This window comes from Podarcis erhardii (genome assembly GCF_964252035.2).
Source record: "Podarcis erhardii genome assembly, chromosome: 3".
NCBI classification, from domain to species: Eukaryota; Metazoa; Chordata; class Lepidosauria; order Squamata; family Lacertidae; genus Podarcis; species Podarcis erhardii.
In genome coordinates this window covers 24,365,678-24,387,541 of record NC_138507.1, presented here as the reverse complement: position 1 = coordinate 24,387,541, position 21,864 = coordinate 24,365,678, and the positions used below count along the sequence as shown (strand labels likewise).

The window sequence follows — 21,864 nt, the reverse complement described above, 5'->3', positions numbered from 1 at the left end:
TGTTCCAGATAGGTGAGGGACCTTCCAGAACAGATTGTGTGTGTGTGTTGGGGAAATAGTAGAAAATTGCTTCTCTTCCACTGATAGAAGCTTCTCAGTCAGCTGAGTGACACCATTGGATGTCCATTGTGGCCACTGTTTCCTGGGTCTTTCCTTATTTCTTTCTTCATTTGCACAATCTTTCTTTCTTTTCCGTAATGCTTTCCAAAAAATACACATAAAATTCCAATACATATGTATTTAAAAAATCTTTTCTATTTTTGACTTCCCAACCCATTTTCTGTGATGTTATTCTTATCCCCCAACCCATTTTCCATGATGTTATTTTTATCAAGAGCCAGCGTGATGTAGTGGTTAAGAGCGGTAGACTCGTAATCTGGTGAACTGGGTTCGCTTCCCCGCTCCTCCACATGCAGCTGCTGGGTGACCTTGGTTTGGTCACACTTCTCTGAGGTCTCTCAGCCTCACTCACTTCTTAGAGTGTTTGTTGTGGGGGAGAAAGAGAAAGGAGATTGTTAGCCGCTTTGAGACTCCTTAAGGGGAGTGAAAGGTGGGATATCAAGTCCAAACTCCCCCTCCTCCCCCCCCTCCTCCTCCTCCTCCTCCTCCTCCTCCTCCTCCTCTTCTTCTTCTTCTTCTTCTTCTTCTTCTTCTTCTTCTTCCCCCTTCACTGAACCATATCTTTATTCCTTTTTTATCATAATCATAACACAATACTCTCAAATTCTTTCTGTTGCTCATAGTTCAAAACCTGTTCAGGGGTTCTTCATATTGTAATATTTCTTCAAATAATCCGAAAAGGGTTTCCATTCTCCAAAAGAACAGTCATCATTAAATTCTCTTACGTTAGCTGTTAGCTTTGTGGATTCAACATAGCTGATTACTTTACTTATCCATTTCCAACTGCATAATCTTTTGTTGTTGTTGTGCATTACACACACTATGGATGATATCCCATGATAGTCCTACTCTATTGAAATGAATGGACTTGCCTAAGGTGGGTCCATTAATTTCATGGAATCTATTCTGAGTCTAGCTGAGTTGCATGCAACTTTATATATATATTTCCTAGGAAGTTTTGTGTAGCAGACATATGCTGTTTGGGACTTCAAGCAAGTTAGCTATACTGAAGGCCTGGCAGCTGACCCAGAAGGCAGGGCGAAGCAGAGCAGGAGCTGGCATGGATTTCTTCCCATGTTAACAAGCTTTTTTTAAACGTTGATGATATGGCTTAACATATGGCAACAATGTTTTTTTATAATCCAGGCAGCCCTTAAGGAGACTTTGGGGAGGATCAATTTACAGCTCAGGGCACCAGGGAAGATCTCATGTCGGCACTAAAAAGATTTTAAAACCTAATGACTGTTCGTTGGTCTTTTTAACCATTACCTGTGCAAAATAACCACCTGCTGGCTATTAAGTGGGTGTTTATTTTTTTACAAAATCATTTTTCTTTAGTTCTTCTTTATTACCTTTTTCGCACATAATAAATAATAAAAACTTTAAATGTAGGTCAACAATTAATTTTCACGTTTAAGGATCATGCAATCATACCGAAAAGCTTCCAAAATATGGCCTCTTGTAAATGCTCATTTAACTTAAATCGTAGTTTTAATCCTTATTAGACACATCACTGGTTTGTGAGAGCAACTAAATTGATTCTATATATAGCATCCTAGCTGCCCATAAATGGGAGGGAAGGGGGCAGTAGCCTTCCCTTAGACTTAGACATTATTTTTGTTTTCCTCAGCCTAGGGCTTGGTAAGCTGGGTAAGACTGTCTTTCCTCTCTGCATTGCCATTTTGACATCTCTCTAGGTAAGTCTGTGCTCATTTTTTAAAAATTATATGCATTATTCAGATTTGGAGAAAATATATTTCCTCCCCCACCTTCTCTGTGAAAGTGATGACTTTAAGAAATGGAAAAAAATAATGGGCTATTTTTTTTAAAAAAAACATTCTTTTCAACCTCATTTTGCACCCTCTAAGGCCACAATCCTGCACACAGGCTGCTTAAACTTCATTGAAGCCAATAAGACTTAAAGCAGCCACGAACTGCAGCCTTAGAGTCCAACCCCTAAATAGAAGTTTAACATGCACATCAGTGAAAGGAATACTAGACTCTTGGTCTTGAATAGAATAGATACTTCCCTTGAGCTAAACGTATGCAACTGTATTCATATTTATTTATTTCTGTGTTAATGATTTATTCATATTTATTTCCTTCAGTTTGAAGACATTAGATGCTGGGCAAAAGATGTAGCACGTATTTGTCTAGGAATAACAAACTGAGCAAAAAAGAAAGGGAAAAGATGCTCGCACAAATTATCCATTAAATTAAAGTTTACCATATATTTCAAATCCTACTTCTTAAAAGATGGAATTCTGGCTGTTGATATTGTTGAGTATTTACTGTTTGGTTTCTCTTTGTGCCTTTTGGCAAATCCCTCTGCATGACTGGTGAGAGAGTGGGAGTGGAAGGAAAGGCTTTTGGAAATCTTTTTTTTTTGTTTTTGCTCTGCAAATGATGCCTGTTAGAAAGCAACAGTGGAATTGGACGAAGGAGGTGCATGAGTCAATGGAGGTGCCGTAGGACGGGATAATAGAAGTTGAATTGTTTGGAATGGACTCCCTTTCGCTATCTCACTCGTTTCACATTCTTTACTATCTAATGAAAAGGTCAGGGTGTCTTCAAAGTGCGTCTTGGATCTTCAGGCTTTACAGGGCATCAGCTACAAGTCCCTTTTCTGTGCAGGGAGTTGGCAGAGCATTCCTATGGGGGAGGGAGAAACCAATGCAGAAAGTGAATGACAACCCCCGCCTCTTGTGATTTGGCCTTTTGTTGCTTCTTGCTGTTCCAAAAACCTTTCCTTCCCATTTCTCCCAATGGCATAATCCCCACCACCACCATTCCAGGGCATGTTGTGAGAAAGAAAGGGGCCACCAATTCACAGCCTCTTCTGTCATTGTTAGGTCTACTTTTCAGGGCAGAATGAGATGTACACCTCAGGCAGCAGATTTTGGGTGTCATGAAAGGGGCAGTGAAGTGTTTATTATTTAGTTTGTCATTGCAGTTTTACTGCCAGGGAAAGGAAGATGTGTGAATTGGGTTTTCAGGTGTCAAAATAACTTGGGAGGCCTTGGTACTATATATACTTACTTGGGGTTGGTGATAGGGAACTGTTTGCTGATCCACCACGGGCCTGGGAAGGCCCTGCACATCATTGTCCCCTCTGATGTTAGAGCTTGACGTTGGAGAAGCACCAGTGGAGGTCTTTTCTGCAGCCACAAGTAGGAAGCTGGCAAAAACAGATTTCTCCCTCTCTCTTTGAGGGCAGCCCTCTCCTTCCATTCATGGAGAAGGAAACCTGAAAAGTCCTCCGTCCCCTGGGACTTTAGAGGACTGCGACCTAAGTGATAAAACTTTCAGGTGCCCCCATATCAAGTTGCCATGGGTTAGTGGGACCAAGATGGCCATGATTTGCAGCAGTTTGTCAGCATGCTTGATTGTAGTCAACTGACTTTTGTGAGCAACCATAAGAGTAAAAAGTTACAGAATGTAAAATACATAAGATTGTTAAAAGGGGGCAGATTGGAATGTAACAGTAACTAGCTGCAATTTTTAAAGGTTTTGCTAGGTCCTTCAAAAATCAGAGCCTTCCAATAAAATGATCCTTTGCATTATTCAGATTAGGGTAAGAAAAATATATATATGAAGTTCTACAGGTAAGGCAGGGGTGGATAAATTTAGGGTCTCCTGATGTTGCTGGGCTACAATTTGCCTTACCCCATCTATTATCCATCCAGGCAGGGACTGATGAGAGCTGGAGTTCAACAGCATCTTGGGGAGTGGGCATAGGTTATCCACCCCTGAGATAATGAATGTGTTCCTGAGCAACTGCTTCCCAACATATGTAACTTATAACCATTTATATACTCTTAGCTGATTTGTTCTATATAAGTATGGCTAGCCAAAATGGTTGCTGAGTTTTGAAAAATATGTGGGTGTATCAACCCAACTCCTGTGCTCACCAAAATAAAAAAAAGGCAGATGGACACACATGGACTGAGTGCAGGAGGTTTGATCAGTTTCCAGCAAATGATGCACAAGGCTACGCAAGGCAACTCCCTTTACTTAGCCAATCCCTGCGGGCAGTGGGATGCACTGGTGGGACGTAAGCAGAAGGATGGGGCAAGGAGCCACACCAAATCCCAGGTGCTGTTGTCAGCTGCCTCCATGGCTTCAATGAACTCTGTTTCCAAGTTCATGGCAAAGAGGAAAGGGGACTTTATCCTTTGAGGCTATGATCTTGGGGAGGCATTTGCTTGTGCGAGAGAAGGGAGGAAAAAGGGCGAGAGAAGGTTTCCTTCTGCTTTGTTTTTCTCTATCGAGTCTGTAAAGGTAAAGGTAAAGAGACCCCTGACCATTAGGTCCAGTCGCAGACGACTCTGGGGTTGCAGTGCTCATCTCGCTTTATTGGCCGAGGGAGCCGGCGTCCAGCTTCCAGGTCATGTGGCTAGCATGACTAAGCCACTTCTGGCAAACCAGAGCAGCACACGGAAATGCCGTTTACCTTCCTGCCAGAGTGGTACTTATTTATCTACTTGCACTTTGACATGCTTTCGAACTGCTAGGTTGTAGGTGCATAAAATTAATGATGGACGTGTGCACACACTTCTGTCCCATTTCTGTAACTTTAATGTGCACTGTGTGAAAGCATCTCTGTGCAGGTATCTCATTAAGGTGAGAGAGAAAAGCAAAAAGACGTTTTCCACCTGCCAGCTGCACTGTGCATGTGTAGTTTATGGTGTGTATACCATGTTTGTATATTTCTTTCAGTCTGTGCCTGTGTGCACAGGATGGGTGGAGTAGCTGGTTGCAGATTCATCTGGTGAGGCAGAGCTGGAGCAATAGCTCCCTAGCTGTAGTGTTGCCACTGGTTACCGGAAGGTTGAAGTGGCAGCAAGGACAGGACCGTGTTCTCTCAGTGCATCTGAATAGCTCCAACCTCACTGCCACCTGGCTCCTTCCCCTCCCAACATGCAACAGCGCTGCAGCCGCCGCCAGGATGCTATTGCTGCGGTTTCACTTACCTCACCCAGGATGACCCATGGCTTAATTTCTGCACCCATTTTCCAGCACTGCCAATTATTGCAGTCCTGTATTATAACATTTCTAGGCCAGTCTTTTAGACAAGATCCCCACTGAGCTTTGTATTGGGAGAGTGGGTTTGTATATATTGCTTTTGAGAGCATTAAAAACAAAAGAAAGAGTTTGGAGCCTTCCAAATGTGTCTGCATCTTTTGTTTGAGGTAGTCTGTTGCTCTTGGAACACAATGAAGTAGTAAATTTATGAATTATACCTTTTGTTAAGGGTTTGGTACTTGTACAGAGGAACATGTTTTTTTAGAATTGAAAATTCCTGAGCCATTGGATTCTGTATTAAAATTCTGGACAGAATCAGGTTCTGATGCAGCATTCATAAACAACTTCAAGATTGGCTTGGCATCAATGCAGAGATCAGGGAAATGGAGTGTTCTGATTTGCCCCCATTTGGTTGGATGCATTGATCCATTGTATTTCCGTAAAGGGATCATGGACTTGTTCACATTATTCATAAAATAATGTGGAGGAACTTGTGGTTCCTCCGCAGTGCCTTAGTATATTGGAAAAGATGGGAGAATGGGTTCAGTGGTAGAGAATCTGCTTTGCTTGTAGAAGCTCCCAGGTTCTACCCATGACATTTCAAGTTAGGGCCAGGACTCAGAGAGACCCATGCCTGAAACTCTCCCTATGTACCTGAAGACAATTGCAAGACTGGTTACTTACAATGTCCTTGCCTTGAAGGGTTCCCTGTTTGCTTGGAATAGATTTAAGCATTACAGCACCATGGTCGGCTCTATCAATCCATGCTTGGCCTGGTTATAGTGCAGAAAGTAGGTCTTCACTGGGGATATTGGTGCAAGCAGCACTGTACACTCGTCATCGAGCTATATTTGCATCATGTGTAAGAACATGAGACGTAAGACAAGCCAACTGGATCAGGCCCATCTAATCCAGGATCCTGTACTCACACAGACCAACCAGATGCAAGAAAGACCTGAGTGCAACCACACTCTCTGCTCCTGTGATTCTCAGCATGAAGGAAGAGCATAGCCATCATGTATAGAAGCTTTTATATTATACCCTGAGCAAGCATTTGATTTAAGAATATAATGATTATATGGGGGGCAGCAGGAAGGCCTGTGTTTTGTTTCCCCCCTTTAAAATTTAAAGAAAACATTTATTACACATGATTTCTATTCCATCAGGGTTTTTCCTGTAACAATGGTATGGATCTGAAGTAAATGTTTATCTTGTGCCCATTCTCTCCAGTCTGCCAGTTGGGCTGAAATCATGGACAAGTTCTGCATTTTACAAACAACTTAAGAAACATGTCCATGTCGTCAGCTCTGTATGTTAACCAAAGCTGAGGATCAAACTTTTTCTGCGATTAAATTAGATTTGTTTACATTGTGGCAATGGAAATCCCATGACGCATCACCAGGTCAAAAGGTTAAGGGGGAAATGACCTCATGGTAAATGTCTTTCATTGGTTGGTGGAAACACGAACAAATTCAAAGCCACATACTTCCATGTAACTTGTTTAGGAATTGACTTTAGGGGTGCTTAGAAGCATCCTTAGGAATCGACAGAATACATCTTAGGCTAAATCAGCAACTAAAAGTCAGAACTTGTGTTGTGGCACTGCACGAGTAATACTAGAGAGTTGCATTGAACTGACTGGGTTCAAAGACTTCCAAAATGTTTAATATGACCATAGTCTTACTGTATAGAAAGTCTAAATGCTACACCTGGACTTGTTTCGATTAATGTCTGCAGGAGACTTTGTGGCTATTTAAGTTATAGTTAGAAAAATATTAATAATTATTCATAAAGGAAACAGTTTATAAGAAGTAAATAAGGAGGCCAGATACAGGGTAAAGGAAGTCATTTATTTGGTTGTTTGTATTGTTGTATGTTATGCTCACTGTATGCTATGTTCATGTTCAAGAAAGAAAGAATGCTACAGACATTATTGGAAACAAGATATATATTTATAAGAATATATTTTATATACAAATATTTACAAGAATATATCAGGCCCATCTTCCTTCTGAACTGAAACCCTTGTTTGTGTACAACAAAATAGCTGGTAACGAAATCTGCAGTTTTAACCATGTCTACGTAGAAATATATCCCGTTGAATTCAATGTGGCTTCCTCCCAGATATGCGGGGTTGGGATTTCAGCCTATTTATATCTGCTTATGCTAGGCAGGAGTCTGAATATGTGAACTATTTTGAGGTTCCGGCTAGATTTTATTGGGCTCCTGAAAATTCTGCTCATTTCATTGCCCTTCTGTATGTGGCCCCCACAAAAGAATCAAGGGAAGAAGTGGGTCTTCTCTGTTTCTCAGAGGACCTTGAAGCATCTCCTCTTGCAGCAGTCTGAGGCTTATACCCACTATATACTTAAAGCACTTGACTTCCCCAAAGGATCATGGGAAGTGCAGCTTACCTTTCACAGAGCTGCGATTCCCAGCTCCCAGGACTCTTTGGGGGAAGCCATGTGCTTTAAATGTAGAGCATGCATGATGCCTGAGAAATGCATCTGAGGACCCTGTCTCTCACAGAGAGTCAAGTACCTATTAAGTTCCTCCTTTAGTGAGAGTAAGACTCAGATGTAGTATCCCTGTGGATGCTGACCTAAGTAAGATCTTTAAGTTCTGGCTCAGGGTTCTTTTCAGACATTGGCCACCTCTGTAACCCAATCACCTCTAGTGGGGAATGCTATGTATGTCCTGCTCCTTATAGCAGCGCGACCCACATGCTTAGGACAGGAAGTGAGGACCTCTTCCATCCAATTACAATTTCAGGTGGACTTTGGACAGGCAGGATGCAACCATGCACACTAGGGTTTGGCCAGGACACTACACCCTCACAAAAAGTAGTCAGCTGGATTTTGACTAAGCAGAAATAGACAGGATTTGTGCTAGCACAGGGGATTCTTTTAAGGCCTGGGAATGAGCTTAATGCTAATTCAGTAGGAAGTCTCCCACGGTCAGAAAGCGGTGGGCGACGTTGCTTCCAGAAGCTTTCCCATATCACTCATGCCCAAACCCAACCAGGCATTATGACGACGGTGATTTAAACAGCACTTAAAATAAGCCGAGTGCTTTTTGCAGGGAATTAAAAACGACAAGCCCCCTTTCCTGAAGACTCATCATCGGAACACAGATGAGACTTAAGAGGGAAGGGGGTGACGGAAAGGTGAGGTGAATATGTGAAATAATGCATCATTTATAAAGCATGGGGTTTTTGTGAGTGAGCTATCGTTCCGACTTAATAGAATTTCCCTTCCTTTGCAAAAAGAAAGAAAGAAAGAAAAAAGGCTGGCTTCTGTCAGATGGCAACTGGAAGGTGCATTTCCTTTAGTGGCTCTGCAGACACCATTTTATTGCACAATCAGAATGAGTTGTGCTTGTGGTGCTATCTGGGTTGGCACAAATGACCCTATTAGTACCGTTTGCACCTTCAAATGTCTTGGGACAGCCATACTGCTTCATTCCCAACCAGTGCTTATCCCATAGCTTCCAGCTGAAATCCCATAATGTTTTATATGGAATTGTTCAGGTTTATTTTCATCCCAATTTTGTCGCACCCTTAGCTTTCTGAATAGAAATTCAGATGTAGCAAACTGAATCAGAACAAATCCATGACTAAGGCACTATTATTGTGAGTCGAAGCCCCATCCCTTGCTTTATGATGAAATAAGACACATTGACACTGGCAAAGGAAGAGGAGTGCGGGGGGAGCGCACCGCCCCCGGCAGCGCAATCCTGGTGGGGTGCTATCGCGGCTGCCCCCCACATACGCTGGGCGCCATGCCCCCACGGTCGATGAGCCCTGCCCCCAGGATGCACGCCATGCCCCCAGGATGCGCGCCAGCCCCACCCCCACCTGCTCTCTGCCTCCCGGTTCTGGAGCATGAAGCTCTGCCACTGCACATGGACACCAGTATTTTAGGTTAATGGGCTAAAAATGGCCACAACTTTATTTGTTACAGAATGTGAGTGGTATTGGCTTAGGCATTGGATCTGAACAGACTATACTTCACTCCAACAGGCTGAGCCACTGTCCCGCGTTTGCTTAAGAGCGGCAAATCACATCCCCCAGCCAACTGCTGGATTGGTTGGCTGAGGGCATGATGGAGGCCCGGGACTTCCTGTCATGCAGTGGGCCATCCACACCCCCTGCGAAGCATGGGAAACAAGACCCGTTCACAACTCCTCCCCTCGGGGAAGAGGAGAGGCTTTGTGTCAATAACATGCCGTAGAAAACAACCTCAACAAAACAGCAGTGTCGAAGGACCGCGAGTGTCCTTTCCTTTGACTCCAGCAGCACAAAGTAGACAAAGCTGTGGGTGGGCTCAGGCCAGCTGACGACTGAGCATTTTTCTGTACTGAGAAAGATGAAGCAATAATCTCCTGAGATGGGTGTGCCTTGCTGCAAACTGAGAATATTTCAATGAAGTTGAAGCTGGTGGAAATTAGAATACTGTTCCATATGACAAGGAGCATGGATGAATGTAACCGCAATGCTCATGGAACTCTGAGGCATCTGAAGGGGGTGTGGCAATAGACAGAAGACTAGTGTGTATTTATTGCAATGGTTTATATTCTAGCTCTCAGAAAACTGAAAATTGATCCAAAGTGGCCTATGAGTGGCATTTTTTAAAAAAACAACCCCACAATAAACAATATCAAGATAGAAAAAATCATCAGGACCCTGCTCATAGAGGAGTTGATGTTAGGTGACCTTGTTGGTGATGGTGGGGTAGAGAGAAAGTCCAGCTAGAGGAGACTTTGAGGAGGCTATTGCTGGTATTTTTTCTTCCTCCTGGAAAACTTTCCATAGGACTACTGAAGGGGGAGGACTGTAGCTCAGTAGCAGAACATCTACTTTGAATGCAGAAGGTCCCTGCATCTTCAGGTAGGACTGGGAAGAAAACCTTGCCTGAAATCCTGGAGGCTCTGTCAGTCGGTTCAGATGATACTGAGGTAGTTTGGCCAATGGTCTAGCTGTTCTACGATGGTAATAACATCCCTGTACGGGAGGAAGGAGGCAGTCCAGCTGCGACAGGCTCTGATATGGTTTGCCTTCATAATGTCCCTTCTGTGACCTGCTGCTTAATAGAGAACAATGGATCATTTCAGTGCTTGATAGGATGTAGTGCTGGTGTTTCTGGAGAAGAGTTTAACAACAGAGAATGGTCAATCATATAAAAATAAGACATTACTGAAATAGCAAAGTTATACCGCTCCTCTCAATTGCTATGAGAAGAAAAGCAAATAATATTCCTAAAAGATTCCCAAATGCTCTATGTAATTAAATTGGTGGGATTATATTAGCTAGAGGTGAGACAAAATCCTGTGCCTTTCAATACTGTAAGGGCAACTAAAATGTAATATATTTCTTGGGTGGAAAGTACTTCACTGTTGGAAAAAGCATGAAACTTGTGCAGGCAAACCAGAACTGATATTATTTTGTCACATTAATTGTAGACCTGAGCTGCAATTATTCAGCCTTGGCTGTTATATGGGGTGTGTGTGTATGTATTGGATTGCTTTTGATCTTTGCTCTTGTTTTATTATATATTTGTGTCCTCATTTTGTGTATTATGCTGTGAACCACCCTGTGATCTTTGGATGAAGGGCAGTATATAAATTGTAACAACCACAGAAGCAATATATGGAAAAACACTCAACGCCCCACCCCGAGATGAAACCTTTGGGGCTGAAGCCCTGTGAACATAAAACAATTAATTTAATCAGAAATATGGGCCTCTTGGGTAAGCAAGAGTTAATTTATCTGTCTAAGCAGAAAGAGACACCCACGAGGAGGCTGTACCTCTTTCTGACATATGTCAAATGGAGCAAAGTTATAATGTGCTAATCGAGCAATGACTCTGCCAGGATATAAATATGGCCAGTTTGGAAATGCATTTTACATTTTGGGTTGTTGCCAATGTCACTCTCTTAATAAACCTTGTCCCTTCTGGACCATGCATCTGCCTTTGCAGGCTCTGTCTCTCTGAATGCCTCCTTCAATGAAGGTTGAACCCTAAAGGGACTTGGGTCAGCTACCACTTTCTCAAAGGGACACAGAGATTTCTCTCTCTCTCTCTCCCTCTCCCGGGAAGCCATGGCTTTAATATTTGAAATGGCCCCGTGATGGTTGGGTGCCTTGCATGCATGTTCATTATTAGGCAGCCCTGATTCAGCTAGATGGTAGCAGATGACCTTATGCTTCTATTGCTTTCAGTGGAACCTGTAGTCCAATTCTGTGCCTATTCATTGTAGTCAGTGAGGATTATTCCCAAGTAAGAGTCCTTTAGCTTCCAGTCTTTAGGTGGATTGGGGCTACTGATTATAGTAGTGGGTGGCTAGCCTGCAGGCTTTAATCCATCCTTCCTGCACAAAAAGATCTGCTGTAGCCCCAGTCGCCATTTTTAATTTCTGCTAAAAATACTGATTCCTGGTGTAATACCATGATACCAAACAATTTTCTCAGTTTTCATTTTTTTAAAAAATAAGAATGCCATTTATGTTGTGAACTGCCCTGTGATCTTTGGATACAAATTTAAATAAATAAATAACATTATGCACATTTTAAGTAAATTTAATAATGGATAAATGATTCGAAAGAGTGTAAAACAGCTGATGGGGGGAGCCATTAGGAAGTCAGCCTTAAGAACTGCACTTCTCATCACATCCGCTTTGACATGCGGTCTCTGGAGGGTGGACAACAGTTCATTGCAGCCCTTGACTAAAAAAAAAGCTAAGCTCCCTGGACTATAGCATTGTAACATGCACATGTGAATGCTCTTTCCGAGATGGCTTGCTGTCGTGAAAATTTTGCATCGGCTACTGTCAGTTCAAATGCCATATTTTTCATTGTAGATGCTAAGTGTTGAGAACTCAAGTGATGTGAGATTGAGGCCAGGTCCAAAGTGGCCCATGTGCATTCATCCCGATAATTCAGTTCCATATGAGAGGGATGAGGTACAAATGGTTCTCCAAACCTTCTCTATCAGCCTCAGCCAGCTGGGACAAATATCAAGGAAAACAGAAGTTGCAGTCCAACAACATCCAGAGGGTTATACATTCCCCATCCCAGCTGTACATTTTATGTGGTAGTACATCTCACTGAATGCAGTGGCGCTTACTTGCAAGTAAACCTGCATAGGGCTTGTCTGCATGTCTCCCATAGCTGTCAACGTTTTCCTTTTTTTGAGGGAGATTCCCTTATTCCGAATAGGATTCCTTGCAAGAAAAGGGAAAAGTTGACAGCTATGATGTCTCCTAGCACATGATCCTAAATATTCAGTTCATATATTTGTTAGTATCTTCCATCAGGTTATTTGGCATAGTAGTCTAACACGATCTGTTGTTGCTCATTCAAGCTCCAGAATTTAAGAGAAACAACAAAGGTTCTGAAAGCCCCAGGTAAATATGTTTGTCACTGTTTAATTCACAGGAGCAGTGAGTGGTAGCAGATTCCAAGATGTCGTCTACAGTGGTGCCTTTCTACCAAAGGAGGCACAAGCACTTTGACCAGTCCTATCGCAATATTCAGACGAGGTATTTGCTTCAGGAATATTCAGCAAGAAGGTAAGTGCCATACTTCTGGGTCTGGGTGAAGCCCAGGCTGGTGGGGCCAAAGCATTATAAATTTGCAATAAACACAGGACAACCACTCAAGATTTAAAGAGGCCACAACTTTATTACAGGTGTTAAGCAGGTTTCGGCACAGGCACATGTATCCTGAATCAACCAACCTGTCTGCTGGTTGATTAATTAGCAGGGTTAACCAAAGGTAAGGATTATGATGTACGTCAAATCAGGGCACAAGTTGTGCATGGCGGGCCTAATGGCTCAGTCCTAAGATGTGCATCTGAGCCAACAGATTTTATTTTATTTATTTTACAAAAACGTGTGTATACACACACACACACACAACAAACACACAACACACACACAACACACACACACACACACACACACACAAACAAACAAATGCACACTCGCAAAAACAGATGACTGAGGAAAAGTAATACAGAGTTTTGCAATAAAATAATAATAGCAAACCAGTGTATCAAATGACAATCGTGCTTCACTGAACAGCAAATGGTTTTTAAAGTAGCCCTGCCATAACAAAGAATGAGAAGCTGGAGGGTTATGGGATCTGCCTCACTCTCCTGGCGTTGACTGGAAATATTGGTGTCATATTGGATATATGAGAAGCTTGACTTCTCCCTGTGCAAATAGTTAAGAGAGGTGAATGGAAAAGCTGTGACCTTCAGGTCATGCTGAAGAACCGGGAGAAGTATAATGATACATTTTTGCAGTGCACAACCTCACCATGACAGTCCATATAGCTGTGTCTTGAGAAGAGTCCAAAACGGAGGCAGCTATGTTTATAGATGTGCAAACAATGCGTTACATTGTAGTATATCCATATTATTAGGAGCAGCATGACTGTGATTCTGTGCATAGTTTTCTAGGAGCAAACTCTGTGAGTGGTTGCTTTTGACTGCTTAGGCTCAGCTTGTAAAACACCTTGAGCTTCAACCAAAGAATTTCAGCCTGCTAAAATGCAATATTTAGCTTTTGAAAAGAAATACAAATTTTTACCATTTAAACTGATAGTAGGAAGTAGGAACCACATCAAAGAAACAGAAAGAAGTACCGTATTTTTTGCTCTATAAGACTCACTTTTTCCCTCCTAAAAAGTAAGGGGAAATGTGTGTGCATCTTATGGAGCGAATGCAGGCTGTGCAGCTATTCCAGAAGCCAGAACAGCAAGAGGGATCGCTGCGCAGTGAAAGCAGCAATTCCTCTTGCTGTTCTGACTTCTGAGATTCAGAATATTTTTTTTCTTGTTTTCCTCCTCCAAAAACTAGGTGCGTCTTGTGGTCTGGTGCGTCTTATAGAGCGAAAAATACGGTATCCAGCCTTTGCTGGATTATTTTCCTCCTTCTTCAACTTCTTTTATGCTAAGCTGTCACAAAAGCAATGTGAAAACCTCATTACCACTTTGTTCACTTGCTGGTATAAGCCAGGTCCACTCAAGTTATTTTTTCCTCCAGCAGATGCCATCATTGTTCCTGTTCTGAAAAAAAGTCATGGAGCTGCGTTCATCTGTGTTTTCCCTTCACCATAGTACTGGAGCATCTGTCTTAAGGCTTCTGTTAGTGAAGAGGAGCTTGTTAGGTTCTCAATTCAAATTCAGTTACCTCTCTAGTCTGAAACAACCATGACTTTTTATTGCCATTTGGATAGTTTCTCCCTCCTCCATTTTAGCAACTGGGCAAAAGAAAATCTGAAACATATTTCATTTATACAAGTCAACCAGTGACTAGTTTTTTTATCTTAACACTGCATTATCGTAAAAGTTGTTATCATTGCCTTGCATATAAGGGCTGCTTCCAGACAAGCTGCTTCTAGACATGCTGTTTCCTATTCTGCACCTGCTGATGTGGGAAGGACAACGTGTCGCTTGTGTGCCAGAAGACTTCATCATGTCTCATCTGAAGAGGAGTCACACGAATCCCAGGCAATGAGGTAAAGCTTTCTTCAGCAGGGAGATATAAAAGTAAGGAAATTGATGGTGGAAAAGACTCTAGTGATTCATAGGAAGCTGCCTTATATTCATCCATCTAGCCCAGTATTGTCTCCTTTTAATTGCTGATGCCCAAGATTGAACCTTGGAGCTTCTACAAACAAAGCATGTCGTCTAGGTAAAGGGCCCCCTGACCATTAGGTCCAGTCATGGCCGACTCTGGGGTTGCGGTGCTCATCTCGCTTTATTGGCCAAGGGAGCCGGCGTACAGCTTCCAAGTCATGTGGCCAGCATGATTAAGCTGCTTCTGGCTAACCAGAGCAGGGCACGGAAATGCTGTTTACCTTCCCGTTGGAGCAGTACCTATTTATCTTCTTGCAATTTGATGTGCTTTCGAACTGCTAGGTTGGCAGGAGCAGGGACCGAACAATAGGAGCTCACCCTGTCACGGGGATTCGAACTGCCGACCTTCTGATCGGCAAGTCCTAGGCTCTATAGTTTAACCCACAGCGCCACCCGCCTCCCAAGCATGTCGTCTACCACTGAGCTATAGTCCCTCCCTTAATCACTACCCTATTGATTGGCTGAGCTGTCTAAGAATGATGCAAATGCCATTGGCTAAGGTTCTCAGACCACCAATGGGAAACCTCAGGCCTGAAGGCCAGATGCAGACCTCTCTGTCTGTCCCTTGGAGCTCACTGTGGGCCACACCCCCTCTTCAGGCCACACCCCTCATGAGCTCTGCTTTACACCCCCTTTGAGTATTTTGCCTTCATTGTGTCCAACTCTTTTCTTCCTTGGATGGAGGATAGAGAAGGCTGCATGTGTGTGTTTGTGTAGAGACTAGCCTAATGTTCAAAGGTTTTGTTTTTAAAAAATTCATTGGTTGCTTTGCCAGCTTTTGCTTGTGGGCCCGAAAAAAGTTTGCCTAGCCCTACCACAGAGAGAGGTGGAGAAGCAGAAGGAAATAGGTAAAGGGGAGGAGAAGGAACCAGAGTCTGAGAAGGCAGAAGACCAGGAGAAAGGGCAAGATAAGAGGGGAGTGTTGGAGGAGGAAAAATTTGATCCAAATGAATGAAGGGCAACAGGAGGAATATGAGAGGACCAGCAGAAGGGAGGATAGGTATAGAAGAATTAGGTATAGAAATGTTTACATGGCCAAGAGCTGCAGTAGCAAGGAAGGGTGAAGTTCTCGTTTTGATTTGAAATTCCAATCCAGATCATTGACAGGGAGTTCCTAGTTTTCCTTTCAATTTTCATATGTGTTGCCTTTGGGTCTCTGGCACCCAAGAATTGTGTTTTGTCAGGCACATCAGTAAATGTGCCTTGGGGCATATTTATAATGGCCGACTACAGCATCCTCCCTACTTCCCCACTGAAGTCCTCAAACAGGAAAGGAAATTATTTCCTACGTTAAGAACTCTCAAAACCTCCTGAAACACCCATGAGGAGCAGTTTCGTTGGTAGAACTGTCAACATGACAAGATGCTTGTAGTGTCCTGGGCTCCTCATTAATTTATTAGGCCTGGAATACTGAAGCATTGAGTGTCTCGTAAATCTCATAGCTGACATATGCCCGTACTGAAAATAGACTTAAAAAATTGGATTAAGTATGAATCTGCACTGAAATGTGTCTGTGTGTGTCTGTGTGTGTGTGTGTGTGTGTGGAGTGTAAGCAAATGTACTAAGCTCTTGCTAAAGGCCAAAACTATATGTTTGGGCAACTTACTCATAATATAGTTATCTTCCTCCCTTCCTATTTATCATCGGGGGAGCTTAAGGTGACATCTCAGTTTCAGCCGAGAGATGTACTCCTGTAATAAATATGCTGACAGCCCTGTTCCTGTTTTGTGTGAGTGGCTGTACGGCCACTGACGTATTGCACAACAAATACTCCCCAGGGACATGGACATGGCATGTCATGAAAGGTAGAGTTATAGAGAGATTGCAATCCCTCTTCCTTTCAGACAAGTTAAGGGTCCCCAAGTGACCTGTTGGCAGCCCCTTGACATCACAGCGGGTGGAATATGAATGCTGATCTCGGTTTAAATAATAAATCTAAATTTGAAGATGTAGTCTATTCTGCTGCAAGGGACTAAGGGTGGTTTCCAACTATGTGGCTACTCAGAACAGACCCAGTGAAATTAACGGATGTAAGTTAGGCAACTTCATTAATTTCAGTGGGTTTACTTAATTTCTAAGTAAGTCCAGCGCTGGATACAGAATGTAAAAAACCCCAGTACGTGATTGCATATTACACCTTTGCAGAATGGTTGCCATTATTGTGCTACTCTGCTGTGATCAGCTGTCATGATGCATTAGAATTGGAATGCTTTAGATCACACAGAGAGGCTGTGTCAGATAGGTACTTCCCACCTTCGAATCAGCGGCCCCAATGGAGAAGGGATGGAAGTACCCATAGGATTTGACCTACCAATGCCATATTAACAAACTAGTTGTCTATTCTTGGGGCAACCACACCACAGGAGTCCGATCAGTGATTTTAAAAAAGATGAACAATGGGGAGAATAATCTTATGTTAGGGGTGAGAGAGAACGCCACCCATGGTGGAAGCTGAGGGTGGGAAGAAAAGGCAATTTTTACCACAATGGTTCTGGTGTTATCTCATTTTCCATTCCTTTTCCAGGTTCCCTCCTATTGGTTCTTATGGGAGGGAAATTCAGTATGCTTCCTGGATTAAAGATTAAGACCTCCTGCAGGACCATGGCTTTGCCCCCCCCCTAAGGATGCATTTATTTTTTTAAAAAATGACCACGGGAGATTGTGGTGTTGGATCTCCCATGGCACATCTACTAGGGTATATAAAACTATTCAGGCAGAAAAATAACAAAAGTCTAAGATGGGCTGCTCAAATCCCATTTTATTATCTCTCCAAGCACCCACCCTCAGCCCAGTTTCAACAGATGAATCTAAGAAGAGGTCAGCTGGACCATAGTCTCATGTAGTTCAGCACCCCATTTTCACAGTGGCCAACCAAATGAGGAGCTCATAAGCAGGACCTAAGAGAAACACAACTCTCCCCACTTGTTATCTGCATCGGCTGGTATTCAGAGGCCTCCTGCCCCTGCCCTGGCTTGCTTCAGATTCAGTTAAAGGGACTGAGGCTTGCTAGCAATGACCTCATTCTCTGTAACTGGGCAAAGTAACTGGGCTTTTTCAAGGCCTAAAGTAATGACATGAGTGGTTTTGATAGCTATTGGCTAAGGGTCAATGAAGGCCAAAGAAATAAAAGAGCACTTCTTTGTACAAAATCCATGGACTTATTTAAGAGACTTTTAGATCTCCTTTTAGGACCATGACCTCACAAGGGAACTCCGTAAAACAGCAATAAAGTCTGACAACAATACAATTACCAATAACAACCCACATTTAAAGTGCAATCCTACAGAAGGCTACTAGGAAGGAAGTCTGATGGACTTCAGCAGGGCTTGATTATCTTTCAGCAGCGTTGCTAACTGCATTATCAACCTATCTTCTCCCCCCCCCCACTTTCGGAAGCAGAACTAAGCAAAACAACATGTATGAGCAATTTGGCAGATACAATAGAAGTCACAGGGCACTCTGTGTCATTCTTAAAAGCACTCCACTCATGTTTGAAGGCTGAAACACAGCTTGAAGGACATATTATTGGAGAACCATCCTTGGCAGTGCCCTCCTTGAAATCCTTTTTTTCACTCAACATTTGAAACTAGGGCAACTGAGGGCATGGTGGGGAAAGTATGAGAGTGGACGCAGGTATATGCTCTAGATGCCCTCAGTATAATGTGTGAGCAGATCTCATGGGGCTGTACACTATACACGTGTTAAGTGACCTGTGTGATTTGGCACCCATCACCAAGGATCTGAGACAGAACCAGATTAAGACCTTCAGAGGCATTTCCAAGAGTTTGGTGCCGCCATATATATCTAATTCAAAATATAAGCACTAATAAACCGTAGAATAAAATTTTATTTTTTGAAATGAAATGAAATCTACAGTAAGATGGAAAAAGATGTTTCTTTTTGTATACTTCCACTTGATTTGTATTTATTATGCTTATAATTGTGTACAGTGGTACCTCGGGTTACATATGCTTCAGGTTACAGACTCCGCTAACCCAGAAATAGTACCGCGGGTTAAGAACTTTGCTTCAGGATGAGAACAGAAATCATGCTCTGGAGGCGCGGCGGCAGCAGGAGGTCCCATTAGTTAAAGTGGTGCTTCAGGTTAAGAACAGTTTCCGGTTAAGAACGGATCTCCAGAACGAATTAAGTACTTAACCCGAGGTACCACTGTGTGTGTGTGTGTTTGTGTGTGTGTGTGTGTGTGTGTGTGTGTGTGTGTGTATTCCCATTTATTGTGGGAGCCTTTTTTGTGGAACCTGGTTCAAGTGCGCCATATGGTCCATGGTAATCCCAGCAATGCAACATTTCTGTGGTGTGCCCCCCTTCCCTTGATGCCCTAAGCACATGATTATTTTGCTTAATGGTTAATCCATCCTTTATCTGAGAGCTGGTGTGAGTGCAGTGGTTAGAACTGGAAAGACCCAGGTTCAAATCCGTACTTAGCTCACTGGTTATTCTTGAGCCCTGTGGTTGAGGTGTGTGTTTTACTGCAAATGTACATGCTCTTCAAAGGAAAGGAGGGGTTTACATGGTATATTAAATGTGAGTGGGTTATGCCACCATGACCCTGCTCTCTTGCCAGGACACTTTCAACCATCGTAGGTTGTGTGGAAAGGTTCAGCTAAGCCCCGCATAAAGAAATGTCTCAGTGACAATGGTGGAGCCACTCCAGCCCAGCACCAATTAAGGTCTAATTAGGTGAGCCACTCACAGCAAAGGAAGATGAGGAAGAAGAAGATGCTGGAATGCTTGTGCATTTGCCCCTCAAGATTCTTCTTGCATTATCATGGGAAGGGAAATAGTTCAGAGTACAGAATCTGCATCTCCTTAATGCCACTAATGAAACTCCATAGCCTTCATTTGCCTGCTGCAGAGTTTCAGTAACAACGTGAAGGCTTTGATGCTGGGTTCTTCTCATGCCGTTTCCCCCCACCCCTCCTCTGGTCATGCAGGGTTCAGGAGCAAAAGTCTCAGCACTGGAGCGAACAGAGAAGGATCCGGTTTGTCACCAGCTTGTCCGCTTTGGAGGAGGAGATGCGCACAGCCAGGCTCCTTGCCAGAGAACAACTGGACAGAATCGCCATACAGAGGATGGTACTGTAAGAGGGTCTTTGTCCCTTCCTTAGTTTGTGGGCCTGCTCAAGCACCTTCCTTGCTAAGAGCCTCCGGACTGCCTAGTTCTCCCCTCTTCCTATTTATTTAATTTGTTTCCCCCTCTTATGCTGCAGGTAGAAGAGAAGATGGCTTTGGAAAGGTATACCGTTGAAGAGACTATCAGCCGAGCCCCTGAAATTTTGGTGCGGCTTCGGTCTCACACAGTCTGGGAGAAGATGTCTGTCAGGCTTTACTTCACTGTCCAGGGATTTCCCACTCCTGTTGTACAATGGTAAGGCTTTGACCCCTTTCCAGGAATCTCAAAATGGCGTGAGGCTTTACTCATTTGGGAGCTTCGGCTCAGCTATTAAGTGTCACATACATAATGGCTATGTTAAAAATGCTTTGTAATCCTCAAAGACATGCTGGATGGGTGCTGTTGACATTGCGGTTAAAGGAACCGAAGGCCCCGTCTTTGTACTGCAGACATACACACAGTAGCTATTTTGGAGCACAAAAGCTGTGGCACACTGGCCTAATGGCTTAGAAAAGAAGGAGGGAAACCGCTCTACAAGTTTAAAACTCCTGCTGATTTTAATGGAGCAGCATAGCAGCCCCAGACTACCATTATTGCTTTACAATAAGAGTTAAATGCTACAAAGTCACCTAAGAAAATGCAAATCAACTGGAACGACTGGTGTGAGAACAGCAGAGCAGGGAACAGCAGAGCAATGTGATCATTGTAGTAATCTAAATGAGGGTGGGCACACTTTAGGCTTGTGGAATCTTTTGATTTTTAGGGTTTTTTTAATACTAAAACTCTTAAGGTCCACCAAATGAAACCTGGTGCAGAAGGCATGCACTTCGATTCAAATAATTCTGAGCCCATGACATTTTTGAGTACCAGAACTGGCTACACATCTGAAGCTCTCTTCCATTTCCACAGTAGAATTTGGGAAAGGGGAGTCATTGTATTGCTGCCATTGTCAAGCTAGGAATCCTTGCCAATCCACTGCCAATATACCAGTAGATGCTGCTGTAGCTTCTCCCCCAGCCTTGCTCTAAACCTTCTATAAGCTGCAAGTGTCTAGGGTTCCCTCAAGAGAAGCACATCTTAACAAGAAGAAGTAACTGTAAATCACTCTCAGTGAGTCTGCCCATGCATGTTCACTGACAGTTCAGATATCACATGTGTGAAACAGCCTTTACAGATCAAACACTGTGGAATTTTCACATAATATAATCTTGGGTCTCTTTTCGTCTGAAGACGTTCATGTATTCAGCTCATAATCATCCAGTGATAAGTCAAAGAGTGAAGAGGCATTGGCAGTGTATCCACATGCCTGAATGTGCCTGTAGTCTAACCTCCATTCTGTTGACTACGGAGAATGAGTGCCTTGATTTCTCTTTTGTAACCATCTGTTTCCTGGGAAACCTATTTTCTGTTTCATTATTTTAGTCATGACCTGTCTGTGGCTTAATATTATGTTTATCTTCAACTTTATATGAAGTAATTAAGTCTGTGAGCAGTATTAGGGATGTATAAGTAATGTATTTCCACTGTGTTTCCACAGTAGGTAAAATGTTGCCTCCCCACTGTCCAGGGTTGCTATCCTGCCAGTTGATATGTATGTGAACAGTTCCTTTTACCCCTTGCCACCTGTCATAGGATCATAGTAAGCTGCCTTACACTAAGACAATTGGTCTACCAGTATTGTCTATACTGTACTGACTTGTGGAAGGATTTCAGCAGAAATCTTCTCTATCAGCTCTTGGAGCTACTGGGGCTAAACCTGAGGCCTTATGCATGCAACACAGATGCTCTACTGATGAGTTACTGTCCTCCTCCTTTCCCTGCCATTCTAAAGACAGATTTGGTAAGGGCTGGTGATGGAGAAAGACAGACGCTAGCATAAAGCCAAACAGGGAGGCGCACAGTTAGTCATGCTCTTCCAGATGTTTCAGGGAGAAATAGGATG

At 43.0% G+C, this 21,864-nt stretch overlaps 1 protein-coding gene across 1 annotated transcript in view; it reads left to right on the top strand.

The window, feature by feature from the left end:
- Positions 1-1,698: 1,698 nt before the first annotated feature.
- MYOM2 (myomesin 2) overlaps positions 1,699-21,864 on the top strand; it is an 80,714-nt gene continuing 60,548 nt past the window's right edge. The window contains exons 1-5 of the mRNA XM_081856780.1: positions 1,699-1,817; positions 12,581-12,714; positions 14,524-14,667; positions 19,744-19,885; positions 20,020-20,177. Coding sequence (XP_081712906.1) covers positions 12,608-12,714; positions 14,524-14,667; positions 19,744-19,885; positions 20,020-20,177 — 551 coding nt within the window. The 5' untranslated portion in view covers positions 1,699-1,817; positions 12,581-12,607. The remainder of the gene's footprint in view (positions 1,818-12,580; positions 12,715-14,523; positions 14,668-19,743; positions 19,886-20,019; positions 20,178-21,864) is intronic.